This window comes from Carettochelys insculpta, chromosome 2 (assembly GCF_033958435.1).
Source record: "Carettochelys insculpta isolate YL-2023 chromosome 2, ASM3395843v1, whole genome shotgun sequence".
NCBI lineage: Eukaryota > Metazoa > Chordata > Testudines > Carettochelyidae > Carettochelys > Carettochelys insculpta.
Genome location: NC_134138.1, coordinates 145,638,240 through 145,652,776, shown reverse-complemented (window position 1 = coordinate 145,652,776; position 14,537 = coordinate 145,638,240). Strand labels below are relative to the sequence as shown.

Genomic DNA, 14,537 nt, shown 5'->3' with positions numbered 1-14,537 from the left:
TCCTCAAGGAATCCATTTTGAAGCACTCGGAAAAGAGGATGATCAAGAGTAGTCAGCATGGATTCACCATGGGCAAGTCATGCCTAACCAACTTGATTGCCTTCCCTTATGAGACAACTGGCTCTGAGGATATGGGGAAGGCAATGGACATGATATAACTTGACTTCAGCAAAGCTTTTGATACTGTCACAGACACTATTCTTGTCAGCAAGTTAAAGTAGTATGGATTGGATTAATGGCCTGTTAGGTGGATAGAAAGCTGGCTAGATCATCAGACTCAGCAGGTAGTGATCAAAGGCTCGCTATGTGGTTGGGATTCAGTATCAAGCAAGCCCCTCCAGGGTCAATTCTGGGGTCAGTTTTGTTCAACATCCTTATCAATGACTTTAATGAGGGAGTAGATGAGAAGCTGGATATGAGCCAAGAATGCCTTTATAGCCACGAAGGCTAACTGCATACTGGGTTGCATTAGTTAGAGCACTGCCAGCAGATCTAGGGAAGTGATTATTTCCCTTTATTTGGCACTGGTCAGGCCACACCTGAAGCACTGCATCCAGTTCTGGGCCCCCCCATTACAGAAAGGATGTGGATGCACTGGAGAAAATCCAGCAGAAGACTATAAAATTGATTAGGGGACTGGAGCACATGACTTCTGAGGAGAAGTTGAGGAATTTAGTCTTATTTAGTTTACAAAAAAGAAAAGTGGGGGTGGGGAGATTTGACAGCAGCCTTCAATGACCTGAAAGCAGGTTCCAGAGGGATGGAGAGTGGCTGTTCTCAGTGGTGACAGATGACACAAGGAGCAGTGGCCTCAAGTTGCAGTGGGGGAGGTCTAGGTTGGATATTAGGAAAAACTATCACTAGGAGGGTGATGAAACAATGAAATGGAATCACCTCTAGCTGAAATGATTTAGTTGGCATTAGTCCTTCTTTTAGCAGGGAGTTGGACTCAATGACCTTCAGCTTGATGTAGGTAATGAGTATTATCCACCATTCCTTGAGTTAGTGAAAGTCCAGTTACCTAAAAAATAGTCTTTGATGTTGTAAAATATTGTACTGAGTTACAAATTAACATGTTTTAGTTATCAGATTTATACCATTGTTTAAGAAATATATCAAATAGCGTCAGTAGGAAACTTTATGTAAATCAATGATTTTTTTTCTTGGTGGCTTAAACTGTGATTTAATCCACCCAGATTTATCTTCAACATCCCCTGGGGTGGAGGAAAGCTTTATTGCTGTTTTACAAATGAGAACGCTGAGTCACAGAAATGTTAAGGGGACTTTTCAGCTCCCTGTAGAAACACCTGACCTCTAGATACCTCAATCATGAGTTAGGTGCCCAAATTCCTTCTATATTGCCTGGGGAGAGAGAGGCAGCTAAGAAAGAGAAGTTACTCACCTGTAGTAACGATTGTTCTTCGAGATGTGTCCCCGTGGGTGCTCCACAATAGGTGTTGGGCTCGCCCGGCGCCGCAGATCAGAATTCTTCTAGCAGTTTCTATTGGATCGTGCATGCGTCGATGCACGCCACTCCCTTGCGCGCCCCCAGCCCTGTGTGTGATCCGGTCCCCGCCAGTTCCTTGACCAACCGCCTCGGATGTTCCTGAAAAACACCAGACAGAGATCCGAAGTGGGGAGGATGGGCGGGTGGTGGAGCACCCACGGGGACACATCTCGAAGAACCATCGTTACTACAGGTGAGTAACTTCTCTTTCTTCTTCGAGTGGTCCCCGTGGGTGTTCCACAATAGGTGACTACCCAGCAGTAACCCAAGTAAGGAGGTGGGTAATCGATTTATGTGCAGCTTGCCCCCGAGAGGACTGCTGTCGACAGACGGGTGTCCTCCTCAAATACCCAATGCAGGGCGTAATGCTTGGCGAAGGTGTTGTAGGATGACCAGGTCGCCGCTCTACAGATGTCTTTTAACGCAATTTCCTTGAAGAAGGCTGTTGATGCTGCCACCGCCCTGGTGGAGTGAACCCTAGGCGGAGCCAGCAAAGGGGTCTTTCGAAGCTCGTAGCACATTTTTAAACAGAATACAATGTGCTTCGAAATTCTCTGGGAAGAGAGGCCTTCCCCTTTTGACCTGGGAGTGAGAGACACGAGAAGCCTGTCCGTTTTGCGGAAGGACTTAGTTCTGTCTATGTAAAAGGCCAACGCCCTTCTCACATCTAGGAGATGTAGGCGCGCCTCCTTGCTGGAGCTGTGAGGCTTCAGGTAAAATGAGGGTAAAACTATTGGTTCGTTAAGATGCAACTCCGAGGAAACTTTTGGAACGAAGGCTGGGTGTAACCGTAAGGTTACCGCCTCCTTTGAGAATACTGTGCAGGGTGGTGTTGCCATCACTGCTGCGAGCTCGCTCACCCTGCGGGCTGACGTAATTGCAAGAAGGAAGGTTGTTTTCATAGTAACGAGTCAGAGGGGTACTGTGGCTAAGGGTTCGAAGGGTAGTCCCGATAGCGCGTGGAGCACCAAGTCCAAACTCCACGACGGCAGTAGCGGTTTTCGAGGGGGGTACAGGTTTACCAGCCCCTTCAAGAACCTTGTGATGAAAGGGTGGGCGAATACGGTGGGCCCTTCCTCTATATGCCAAAAAGCTGATATAGCAGCGAGGTGGACCTTTATCGAGGATAGAGAAAGCCCGTCTCGTTTGAGGTCCAATAGGTATTCTAGTATTACGGTTATGGGAACATCGAGGGGAACTAACTGTTTGGCAGAACACCAGGCTGTAAAGCATGTCCATTTCTGTTCGTAAGTCCTCCTGGTGGAGGCCCTTCGGCTACGCTCCAAGACTTGTCGTACTCCCTCCGTACACATGCTCTCTAAGGCGCTGAGCCATGGATTAACCATGCTTGTAGGCATAGTCCCTGAGGGTGCAGGTGCACTATGGACCCCTGAGCCTGCGTGAGTAAGTCCGGTGCCACCGGTAGGGGGAGTGGTGGACGATCCAACATGCGCAGAAGCAAGGGAAACCATTGTTGTCGGTCCCAAGTTGGAACTATGAGTATCATGCGAGCTCTCTCCCTTCTGGCTTTCTGCAGAACCTTGTGGATAAGCGTTGTGGCGGGAAACGCGTAGAGTAGAGGCCCCTTCCATGAAATCATGAATGCGTCCCCCAGGGACCCTTGCCCTATTGCTGCTCTGGAGCAGTACTGGGGACACTTCTTGTTGTACTGGGTGGCAAACAAATCAACCTGGGGAAACCCCCAAGTACGAAATATGCGCCGTAGCAGGTCAGAGCGGATCTGCCATTCGTGCGTGAGTGCGAAGGGCCTGCTCAGCTGATCTGCCTTCATGTTGTGGGCGCCCGCCAAGTACGAGGCTTTCAATGTTATGTTGTTGGCGATGCACCAGTTCCACAATCAGACTGCTTCCGCACATAACGCACGGGATCGTGCCCCTCCTTGTCGATTGATGTAGAACATGGTGGAGGTATTGTCGGTATTGATCCCGACTACTTTGCTGTGTAGGTATTTCCGAAAATGTCTGCACGCATTGAACACTGCTCTGAGCTCCAGTATGTTTATGTGCAGTGTCTGTTCCGCAGGGGACCATAGCCCTTGCGTCACCTTGCTGCTAATGTGCGCTCCCCATCCTATGTGGGAGGCATCGGTAGTAAGAAAAATAGAAATTTGTGGTTGGTGGAAGGGCACCCCCACTAGCAGATTCTTGGGATTTCCCCACCATGCTAGGGATCTGCGCACTTCCGTCGTGGGCGACACTACCCTGTGGACAGTGTGGGATGCCAGTTTGTAAACACTTGCCAGCCAATGCTGCAGGCTTCGCATGTGTAACCTGGCATTCTGTACCACAAACGTCGCTGCCGCCACGTGCCCCAACAGTTGCAGGCACGTTAGGACCGGCACCGCGGGGCTGTACGTCATGACTTGCACCAGGGAGTTGATGGCGCGGGAGCGGGCATCGGGCAGGTATAATCTTGATGCGATAGAGTTTATGCGGGCCCTTATGAACTCTATATCTTGCATGGGTTCGGTCTTTGACTTTGCGAGGTTGATAACTAGGCCCAGCGAAGTAAACGTGTTCGTGGTGACACGTATCACGCGTAGGACCTCTGCCTTTGAGGCCCCTTTCAGTGGGCAGTCATCCAGATATGGAAAAATAAACACCCCCTGTCTGTGCAGGTAGGCTGATACCACTGCCAGGGTTTTGGTAAAGACGCTGGGTGCCAAGGATAGGCCAAATGGAAGAACCCTGTACTGGAAATGTTCCCCGCCGACCATGAAGCGGAGGAAGCGTCTGTGTGCCAGGTGGAATGTTATATGAAAGTAAGCGTCTTGTAAGTCGTGGGCTGCAAACCAGTCTCCATCGTCCAGTGCCGTAAGTATGGAGGCAACTGTGATCATGCAAAAGCGTTGCTTGCGCAAGTAATGGTTGAGGCCCCGTAGATCCAAAATCGGCCTCCAGCCTCCTGTTTTCTTCTCTGTTAGGAAGTAGTGTGAGTAAAAACCTTTCCCTTGGAATTGTTCCGGCACTCTTTCCACCGCCCCATGAACATGAGGTGATCTACCTCCTGCTTCAGCCTCGCCTTGTGGGCAACGTCCCTGAGATGAGGCCGGGTGGGAGGTTTTGTCGGTGGAAGTGCTGGAAGGGGATTGTGTAACGGGTGGCTATAATTTCTAGCACTCATTTGTCTGTGGTGATCTTTTGCCATTGGGAGTGGAACGGTTTGAGGCGATGATGGAACATGAGATGAGAATGGCATTGAGCGATGGTGTTGATAGTGCAGCCCTCGACATAACCGTCAAACTTGCTGTCTCTGGGCTTGTCCCAAGGGTGTACGGTTTTGTTGAGAATGTCGTCTGGGGGCCCTGTACTGCTGCTGCTGTTGATGGCGCCCTTGGTCATAGCCTTGCTGATATTGAGCGCGCTGTGGTTGGTAAGCATAGCGTCTTTGCTGAGGATAGAACTTATTTTTTTTGTATGGGGGAGTATAAATACTCAAGGTCTTAAGTGTGGCCCTTGAGTCTTTGCTGGAGTGGAGGACCGAGTCGGTTGAGTCCGCAAACAGCTTTTGCTTATCAAAGGGAAGATCCACGATCTTCGCCTGTAGGTCTCTGGGGATACCGGACGTCTGCAGCCAGGATTCCCTACGCACTACCACTGCTGCTGCTGTTGAACGTGCCACTGTGTCCGCCACGTCCAGGGCAATCTGGACTCCCATCCGCAACGCCGCGTAGCCTTCTTGGACAATCGCCTTTAACACTGGCTTCTTGTCCTCCGGAAGTGAATCCATGAGAGGGGTGAGTCTAGAGTAATTGTCAAAGTTATGGTTTGCTAAATGTGCTGCGTAGTTTGCCGTTCTCAATAATAGGGTAGAGGAGAAGTAGACCTTCCTGCCGAACAGCTCTAGTTTCTTAGCATCTTTATCCAATCCCCCTGATTTGTACTGAGACATTTTCGACCTCTGCTGGGACGATTCGACCACCAAAGAATTGGGTTGTGGGTGACTAAACAGGAACTCCATGCCCTTGGCTGGGATGAAGTACTTCTTATCCGCTCTCTTGTTCGTAGGTGGAATAGAGGCCGGAGTCTGCCATATGTTAGTGGCTGACTCCATAATGGCTTTGTCCAGTGGGATAGTGATTTTAGATGAAGTGGGGGTCTCAAATTTTTCAGGAGTTTATGGTGCTTCCCCTGCACCTCTGCTATTTGAATGTCCTGCGTAAATGCTACTCTTTTGAACAGCTCCTGGAATTGTTTAAGGTCATCCGGAGGGGAGACATCCCCGGGGGCCATGGCCTCATCTGGGGAGGATGAGGAGGAACCGCTGGGGTAAACCTCCCCCAAATCTCTGGCTCCCAAGTTCGGTGGTATACTTGCTCCCTGGTGGGCTGTGAAGGGAAGTCTCGGGATTCTGGACCTAATTCCCCCTGGGACAACTGCATTCCCGTCCCAGAGCGAGAGTGTACGTGGGAGTATTGACGAGTAGTAGGAGAGGACCTGCCCCTGGATCTAGACCTGCGGTGTCTGTGTTCAACATGATGAGGATGACCATAGCAACATGGGCAAGGGCCCGGTGATGGAGACCTGGACCACGATCGGTGAGTGTACCCATGATGTCTGGGAGAGCAGGATCTCCGCGACAACATTGACAGTGGTGAAGCTGGTTTGTGATAGTACTCAAGGGGATCCATGCCCAAAAATGGTGAAGGTGGCCTGAGCCACGGTGAAATTGGTTGGAGGAACGGAGAGGGAGGCCCAAAATAAGCCGGTGGAGTTGCAGCCCGGCGGTGCGGCGTGTGTATCTCGGGAGGGGGGCTGGGTGATAAGGGCAGCGCAGCCCTGCCTGGAGATGGACTCAGGTGCCGGGTTTTAGCTCTGGCCTTGCCCCTCCCCTGTGGGGTGTGTGCTGCCCCCTCCGGTGCCGGGGATCTCGGCCCCATTGTCGGCGCCGCGCTCAGCACCGTCAACAGTGGTGCCACGCAGGTAGCTTCCTCCGGCACCGGTAGGCTTCGTGCTGGGTGCCCCTGCGCCGTTGGCGCCACGGGAGCTGGTGCTGCGTGTGGCGGCGCTGCCGATTCCGCCGCTTGCCGCGCTGGCACTCGCGGCGCCTTCTGTGCCACCTGTTGTATAATCGGAGGCTCGGCCTCGGCCACATGCGCTGCTGCGCTGCCGCTTTCATCAGCTAGCGGCTGGGGGCTCTGCGTTCCGCTTGTCCTGCTCACTGGGACCGCCGGCAAGGATTGAGCCGGGGAGAGTTTCCTCCTCTTCTGCACAGAGGGGGTCAAAGAGGCTGCCTTCCTTTTATGCGACCCAGAGAGCCCTTCTGTGTGAGGCTTCTCCGGAGGTTCAGGCTGGAGAGCCTTATCAGACAAGATCATGTTGAGCCTCATTTCTCTGTCCTTCCTGGCCCTGGCTGTAAGCTTAGTGCAGTGCGAACACTTCTGGGTAACATGAGACTCTCCCAGACAGCGAATGCATTCACTATGCCCTTCAGAGGCCGGCATAGCTTCGCGGCATGACTCACACTTCTTAAACCCTGAGGAAGCCATCGTCTTTACTGTTAATAGGGTACTTAGCCACTAATCAGTGCTTTCTAACCCAAAATAACATTCACGGCCTTCAGGGCAGCGGACGGCTTAACAGCCTTCTTGTCCGCCCCTCCTTCGTTCCTCTTCCCTCTGCTATCTAATATGCTCTTCTCTTTTTTTTTTTTTTTTTGTATAATAGTGACAAACAAACGAACTACACGTAAAAAACAACTATCTTATCTGTCTCTGGCTTTAGCCAGAGCGGATTCCGTGTGCAGCCGATGGCGGATGAGAAGGAACTGGCGGGGACCGGATTGCGCACATGGCTGGGGGCATGCAAGGGAGTGGTGCGCGTCGGCGCATGCGCGATCCAATAGAAACTGCTAGAAGAATTCTGATCTGCGGCGCCGGGCGAGCCCGACACCTATTGTGGAGCACCCATAGGGACCACTTGAAGAAGAATAGGATTTACTGAAGCCAGCATGCTGAGCAGGGAACTAGTCCCAGGGAATAATTTATATGAAATGGAAAAGCTTTCACAGGACAGACTGTGAGAGCCCCACCACCAATTATCCACACTCAAGCCCCTACTTGCACTCAGGCAGAGTGGAAATTTGGAAACACTTGTGTGAGTTGTGGGAGACCTAAGCCTGGAGCTATTAAGTATTCTGGGATGACAAAAATTCCCAATCTGGTCATGCTCCGCTGTCTATCGAATGAAGCCCAGTCCAGTAGGTGCTCCCATTCCACATGCAAGCTGGGCAGGGAAATGCCTTGTTTGTTAATCCCACTAGGTCTGGTTTAGGCTTGAGCTAGGAAGCTGTGCAGCTCAGCAGGATCAGGACTGTCACTGTATTTCAGTATGTATGTATGACGTTGCATGTATGTATGACAGTGATTTCACTAATGCCTCTTGGTAGAAATTTAGGCACCTAAGAGAACAACAGAGGTAGAAATTTTGGCACCTATATGGATGAGTGGCTGCTGAGTGGAATTTTAGAGGATCTCAGAGGCACCTAAATACTGGACTTACATATGTAAGTCCCTTGTGGATTTAGCACTAAGGCTGTGTCTACACAACGAGATAATACTGATCTTATTACACTCGATTTCTTAACATTGGGTTTTATCCATTTGATTTTGAGCATCTTCACCTTCCCACATGCTCCCCACAAAATCAACTTACAGCTGCCACACACAAGTAGCTTAAACCAAGCTTAAATCGAGTGCTGCAGCAGTTTATTGTGGGAACCTATCCCACAGTTCTCTGAGCCCCATTGCATTCTGGCCCCACAAGTAGATTTGGGTATATGACACTATCTTCCCACATTTCATTCCCCTCTTTCCCCCGCCGTGTTAAGTATGTTTACGTAGACATGGTCGTTACACTGAAACTCCAATGAATGGGCCTCAATAATGGGCCAGGGAAGCTAAAAGACAGTACCCAGTTGCCAGCCACGCAAATCGTGACCGCCCATGGAGTCCCTCTCTCAGATGTGAATCTGGATTTAGGCCACCTGAAAAAGACGACCCTTATGTCAAAGTAGACACAGTTGTTACACTGAAACACGAATGATTCGTCAGGCTAAAAGACCCCAGACTACAGCCAAGTTTGCACATGGAAAAGAAGACCCGCAGGACACGAATATTCCCCACTGCAAGCCTGACTTCAACAACTGTGGTAATTGTATCGCTAATACTTTGCCAAAAGCATTGAGACATGTATGGCTCAGGGTGGCTACAAGACCTGTGGCTATAGCCAGCCCCACAAATCATGCCCGCCGAGGGAGACATCCCCCGGGCGGCTAAAACAGCCCTGCCTATAGCCAGACCCTGAAATTCATGACCCTCATCACGTGCAATATGCCTAACACATCCTCTTATTGGTTTGGGGTCAAGCCACGTGATGCGGCTGGGCATGGGAATCATAGAATCATAGAACAATAGAGCTGGAAGAGACCTAAAAAAGCCATTGAGTCCAGCCCCCTGCTCTAAGTAGGACCAAATCCATCAGATCAGCCCCGCCAGGGCTTTGTCGAGGCGAGACAAACACCTCCAGGGATGGAGGCTCCACTACTTCCCTGGGTAGACCATTCCAATGCTTCACCACCCTCCTAGTGAAAGAGTTTTCCTAATGTTCAACCCGGACCTTTCCAACCGCAACCTGAGACCATTGTTCTGTGTTCTGCCATCTGTGACCACTGTGAATAGCCTCTCTCCAGCCCCTTAATTATTTTGGTCACCCTCTGCTGGACCCTCTCCAGTGTATCCACATCCTTTCTATAATTGGGGGCCCAGAACTGGACACAGTACTCCAGATGTGGCCTCACCAAAGCCAAATAAAGAGGAGTAATCACTTCTCTGGATCTACTGGCAATGCTCCTCTTGATGCAACCTAATCTGCAAAGAGAAAAGTTGTAGGAGCCTGCCAGACTAGGGCTTTATTTCAGACAGCGTACAGTAGATCATATATATTGCATCATATTTTTAAGGAGGTGAATAAATGCCTGAGAAGTACAAAAAGTAGTGAGAGAAGTGGACAAAAGAAAGTTGTCAAAGGAAGAAGGCTGGGAAGCATATGTGGACATACAGATCTTAGAGAACTGGAAGAGACCTGGGGAGGTCACTGAGTTCCCTGCCCTTTTGGCAGGATCAAGCACCATTTTTCCCCCTATCTGCCCCAGATCTTGAAACGGTCCCCTCAAATATCGAAGTCACAACCCTGCATTTAGCACGCCAATGCTCAAACCACTGAGCTATTCCTCTCCACATGGGAAGCCACATGCAGTCTGCCATTGGAAGGATGTGATGGCTGCATTCTTCAACTGCCTCAGAAGATCTTTGCAAAGCAGATCTCCACTGTGTTTAATACTGCTGGCCAAGATGATTAGAGATCACATGTAAAACATGGTCAATACACTGCTGCTGTTTGCAAAAGTTAGAATGATATGGAGATGAAAAGCTTAATGAATTGCTTACCTAGCATCCTCAGGAGATTCAGCAATCAAGCGGTAGGTCCGGTCAGCCATTACTATATCAATCCCATTTTCTTTACCAGTATTATCAACAATCTCTCTGAAAGAGATGGAAATGCCAGAATTATAGCTACAGAGATACTGCATCTACAGTGACAGTGCTCTTCTAGTAAGCAGCTCAGACACTCTATTATTTCAGAATAGTATGCACTTATTTTAAGCTGATTTACTTAAGATGTGCGGTGCAGACTCTAATTTCTTAAACATTGTCAATTCACTCAAATGATGTATGTCATAGCCATTGTTATCACTGTCCAAATTGCCCGTGTTCAAAGCACTATGAAACATCCCTTTTTCAAGTAGACTTTTTTATACTTGTCAATTAAAAACTACTTAACAACAACAAAGAAAACCCTCACTTAGTACAACAAGAGGGATAAGAATCTAAAAGGTCTAAGGCATAAGGTCTAACTCTGATGCCTTAAATTACCAACTGCTTATTGAAGATTCCAGAAATGAAGGCCAAAATTTTCAAATGTAATGACATTGTCTGTCAGTCTTTGTGTGCCCAGTTTAAGACACACTAAAGGGGTCTGATTTCAGGGAAGTGCTGAGCACCCACCCTCTGAAAAACAACACCTGAGGTGTCTCAGGTCAGGTATGTAAATATCAGTGCTCCCCAAAATCATAAGTCTTTTTTGTTTAAATCTTGCCCTATGTGTTCAAAGCGTTACACAAACTTTGGTTATTTCCATGTACTGGTAATCATTTATAAGGTCTAAATGGGGATTTCTGGCTTTTTGTCCCCCACCCCATTTCTGTCTTAAGCTTATTTTTCCCAAAATCTCTTTCCTGTCATAGCATACGACATTTCTGATCTACCCTTGTCATTCACATACAGATACATTAAAAAGCAATTTTAAATGTGAGAAAAAATATTTCATGTTTTGTGCTTCCTGAATTTTACATCTTTCCAACTTTCCCTCTAATTTTTCCCATCCATGTGCAGAATTGATTGTGTGCAGATGTGTGTAGAAACACGTGCTGCTGGCTGGGGGAGCTCTTTTAATCAACTGGGCGGCATCTGAATCTCTACTGGGCAGCTGCCCAAATGCTCAGCGTCTCTCCACCTTACTATGATGTTATCACCATTACTAATACCTTTAAGTGTACGAGAACATGATTTCATTTTCTTTGCCTAAAGTTCTGAATCTGCTCACTGTTTAAACAAACATCTGAAATTCCTATTTTCCTGCTTAGAAATCGCACTTCACTTTTTCTTCCACACAGACTTCTTGGTTGTGTCTACACTAACCCAAAACTTCGAAATGGCCATGCAAACAGCCATTTCAAAGTTTACTAATGAAGCACTGAAATACATATTCAGCGCCTCATTAGAATGCCAGCAGCCACGGCACTTCGAAATTGATGCAGCTTGTCCAGACAGGGCTCCTTTTCGAAAGGACCCCAGCAACTTCGAAATCCCTTTATTCCTATCTGCTGTTAGGAATAAGGGGATTTCGAAATTGCTGGGGTCCTTTCGAAAAGGAGCCCCGTCTGGATGAGCTGCGTGACAGCAAGCCACATCAATTTTGAAGAGCCGTGGCTGCCGGAATTCTAATGAGGCGCTGAATATGTATTTCAGCACTTCATTAGTAATGCAAATGGCCATTTCGAAGTTTTGGGCTAGTGTAGACATAGCCTTTAAGGTTTAAGCTGTGTTTTGTTATTTTATGTGTTTATAAATGTTCAGTCACTGTTTAGAAAAATCTGAAAATTTCATTTTATCTTCAAACACCTTCTCGGGAGTTCACCTTGAAAAGAGACTATATAATAGGCATGATATGACCATTAGCCTGATATGATGCAGCAACAAGAAATCTGGATTTTGAAAACCATAATAATAAAAACTACCATAAGCAATACAGTGTATGTGAATACCTAATTCAGGAGTAAAAAAAAGTCCAGTTCTAAGAATCCGGGATCGATATTCATCAATTTACTGTGAAAATAACTGCTTATTACTACTATTGTAATAGATCTGTGCATGCTCAAAGGGCCTGATCCAAAGCCCATGGAAGTAAATCCCATTCACTTCAGTAGACACTGGATAAAGCTCAGAGAGCAGACACTTCCATAAAGAAAAACTTGACAAGGCTTTGATTTACATTAAAATACATGATAAATTTTGCTCAAGGGGGCAGAGAGCAGAACAAGGTGCTGTAACCAATCCTAATGTACAGCAGGGAAGCCATGCAGGGCAGGTTACACACATTTCCACCAGAATTAAGACTAGCCAACACTATCAGTCTTTTATTTTCACACCCGGTTAGGAACTCCCCCACCCTGTTAGGTGTAGTGAAAATTAGAGAAAGTAAAGACATTTGCACCTAGAAAATCTTTTTTTCAAACATGCTTTCAGAGGCTTACAGCTGTGAAACTCAGAACGATTTGTACCTGAGAAGAGTACATATGCCAACTCCCATACAGTTAAAGCACTGACTGCGAGTTAATTGGAATTAAGACACTGAAAGTCAGTGCAGATGCACAATTCAAGCCCCACACAGTGCTGTGAAAGTGTTCGTCCTAGTGGCTGAAAGCATTTTGACTAATTATAAGTATCTGATATAGTGTGGAGCGATGGTACCCTCTCTACAGTTAAGGCTGCAACTAGCTTCCGTGAGACAGCCCCTTTTATAGCTGTTGTATAATTTTAGAAAAAATTATTTGGCCACGAAATTGCTCCATTTATTTTAAAGGTAAAGGAAAATGTAAGTGCAGTCTTAGGCCACCCTTAGAAGACATTTGATTGTGACCTATGCTAGACTGAAAACTACTCAAGACTAAAGGCTTTAGACAATAGCTCTTCTACCTTCTTTGTTGCAGGTTTCCCCGTTCCTAAGCATTTGGCAGCATGTGTCAAACTGTCCTGGAACAATGCCTACTGAATAACTAGGGTTGCCAGTCTGGGCTGGGATTTTCAAATATACTCAGCACTGGTCTGACTATGGTAAGGCTGCATCAAGTTAAGCCAGTGCTGAGTACTTTCACAACACAAGCACAAACAAATATACATGCAAAAATATATGGAATTTGAGGGCACTCAGAGCCTTACAGGTCTGAGCCCTGGCATGTAAAACTGTCCAACCACAATACACACATAAACCTACCTGGCTGTTCGGATTTCAATGGTGCCTTTGAGTTTTTCTTCACTGTCATTTTCAAAGTACATGAGCCTGGATTGTCTGAGGACAAACCAGCGTTTCTTCCAGTTTCTTCTGGAAAGTGTAGAAGATCCACCACCCTTTTTGAGCAGCCAGCCTTGTTTGAGAGCTTCCTGCTTGGAACGGAACCACAGAAAGGTCTCATCTTTCAAGACACACCAGCGACGCTTCCACGTGTTCATCAATCCACCTGGCAGAAAAGAGAGGACTATCTTAGAAAGCTACATTAAAAATAAACAAAAACACCAACCCCAAAAAGTGTTTCTATTTCAAAGAAAATAGAAGGTAAATAATCTTTATTTATAATGAAATCAAGAGACTAAACACTGAAAAATGCATGGCATTGACCAATCACAGAAGTGACAGTACTGCTGCCTTTGAACCATGCAACCAAAGGTGTCATTTTCATACACCCTAAGGCCATCTCCCACTGTTCTGCCATTGTAAAACAGATTTAGACTGGGTGAACAGTTTAAAGAGATCTTACTGTAAATGACAATCAGGCCCCTAGCACTTTATCCCAACACAACCAATGCAACTCCAGAGTTTAATACATATTCAAGTGTACAGAAATCCTCCTCACACATTAAATTTGCAATGAGCAAATAATGTAAAACTCAAAAACAGAAGATCTACGATAGCTCAGGAAACTGAATCTGCAATGGAAACCGTTCCTGCTTTAATTATACTAGCACAATTAAAATACCCTTAGTCCCACAGAGTTTATACTTTTGCAGAAGTACAAAAGTGTTTACACTGATATAACTTATTATTGTTTGAGAAACAGGGACCAACTTCAACCCCACTAGGATTTTAACTAATATAATTATGTTGGTTAAAAAAAACCCATGCTCCAAACAAAATAGTTACAGTAGAAAAAACTTCTGAAGATAAGCCAGGCATTAAGCTGTTCTGCATTCATCACCTTTTCATACACATACACCACCTCACAAATACCTCACCACCTACACTGCAGGCAAATCAACAAGAATCAGCGGTAGCCATAATACTGACAGAAACCAGACAACTTTCACTCTGCCCCTGCCCATTGTAGGACAGCAGTGTTCCCGGAGGACATTTACTCATTAATTCGGTTGTGGAGTTTTTTTGACGTAGGAGGGAGTATTTTTGTAATACGGCACTTGTGAACAGAATTATGTTGTGATTAGTAAGGAGAGTCAGTGTGGTGTTACACACTTTCTACACTATCAAAACAAAAAAGCAGTCAAGTAGCAGGTTTTGATATTTTATAGACTAGCGTGGCTTTCCCTCTGTTACTTTCTACACTAGTTGTCGTAGCTCTTAGAAGGGAAAGGTACAGCAAATATTTCAGTTTCTGTGGG

General features: G+C 46.8%; 1 protein-coding gene across 3 annotated transcripts in view; it reads right to left on the bottom strand.

Annotated features, from left to right (window-relative positions):
- MYO10 (myosin X) overlaps positions 1-14,537 on the bottom strand; it is a 341,810-nt gene that overhangs the window by 61,786 nt on the left and 265,487 nt on the right. For all 3 annotated transcript variants that reach the window (XM_074987822.1, XM_074987821.1, XM_074987820.1), the window contains 2 exons: positions 13,141-13,384; positions 9,975-10,070 (listed from right to left, as the gene is read on the bottom strand). In XM_074987822.1, coding sequence (XP_074843923.1) covers positions 9,975-10,070; positions 13,141-13,384 — 340 coding nt within the window. The remainder of the gene's footprint in view (positions 1-9,974; positions 10,071-13,140; positions 13,385-14,537) is intronic.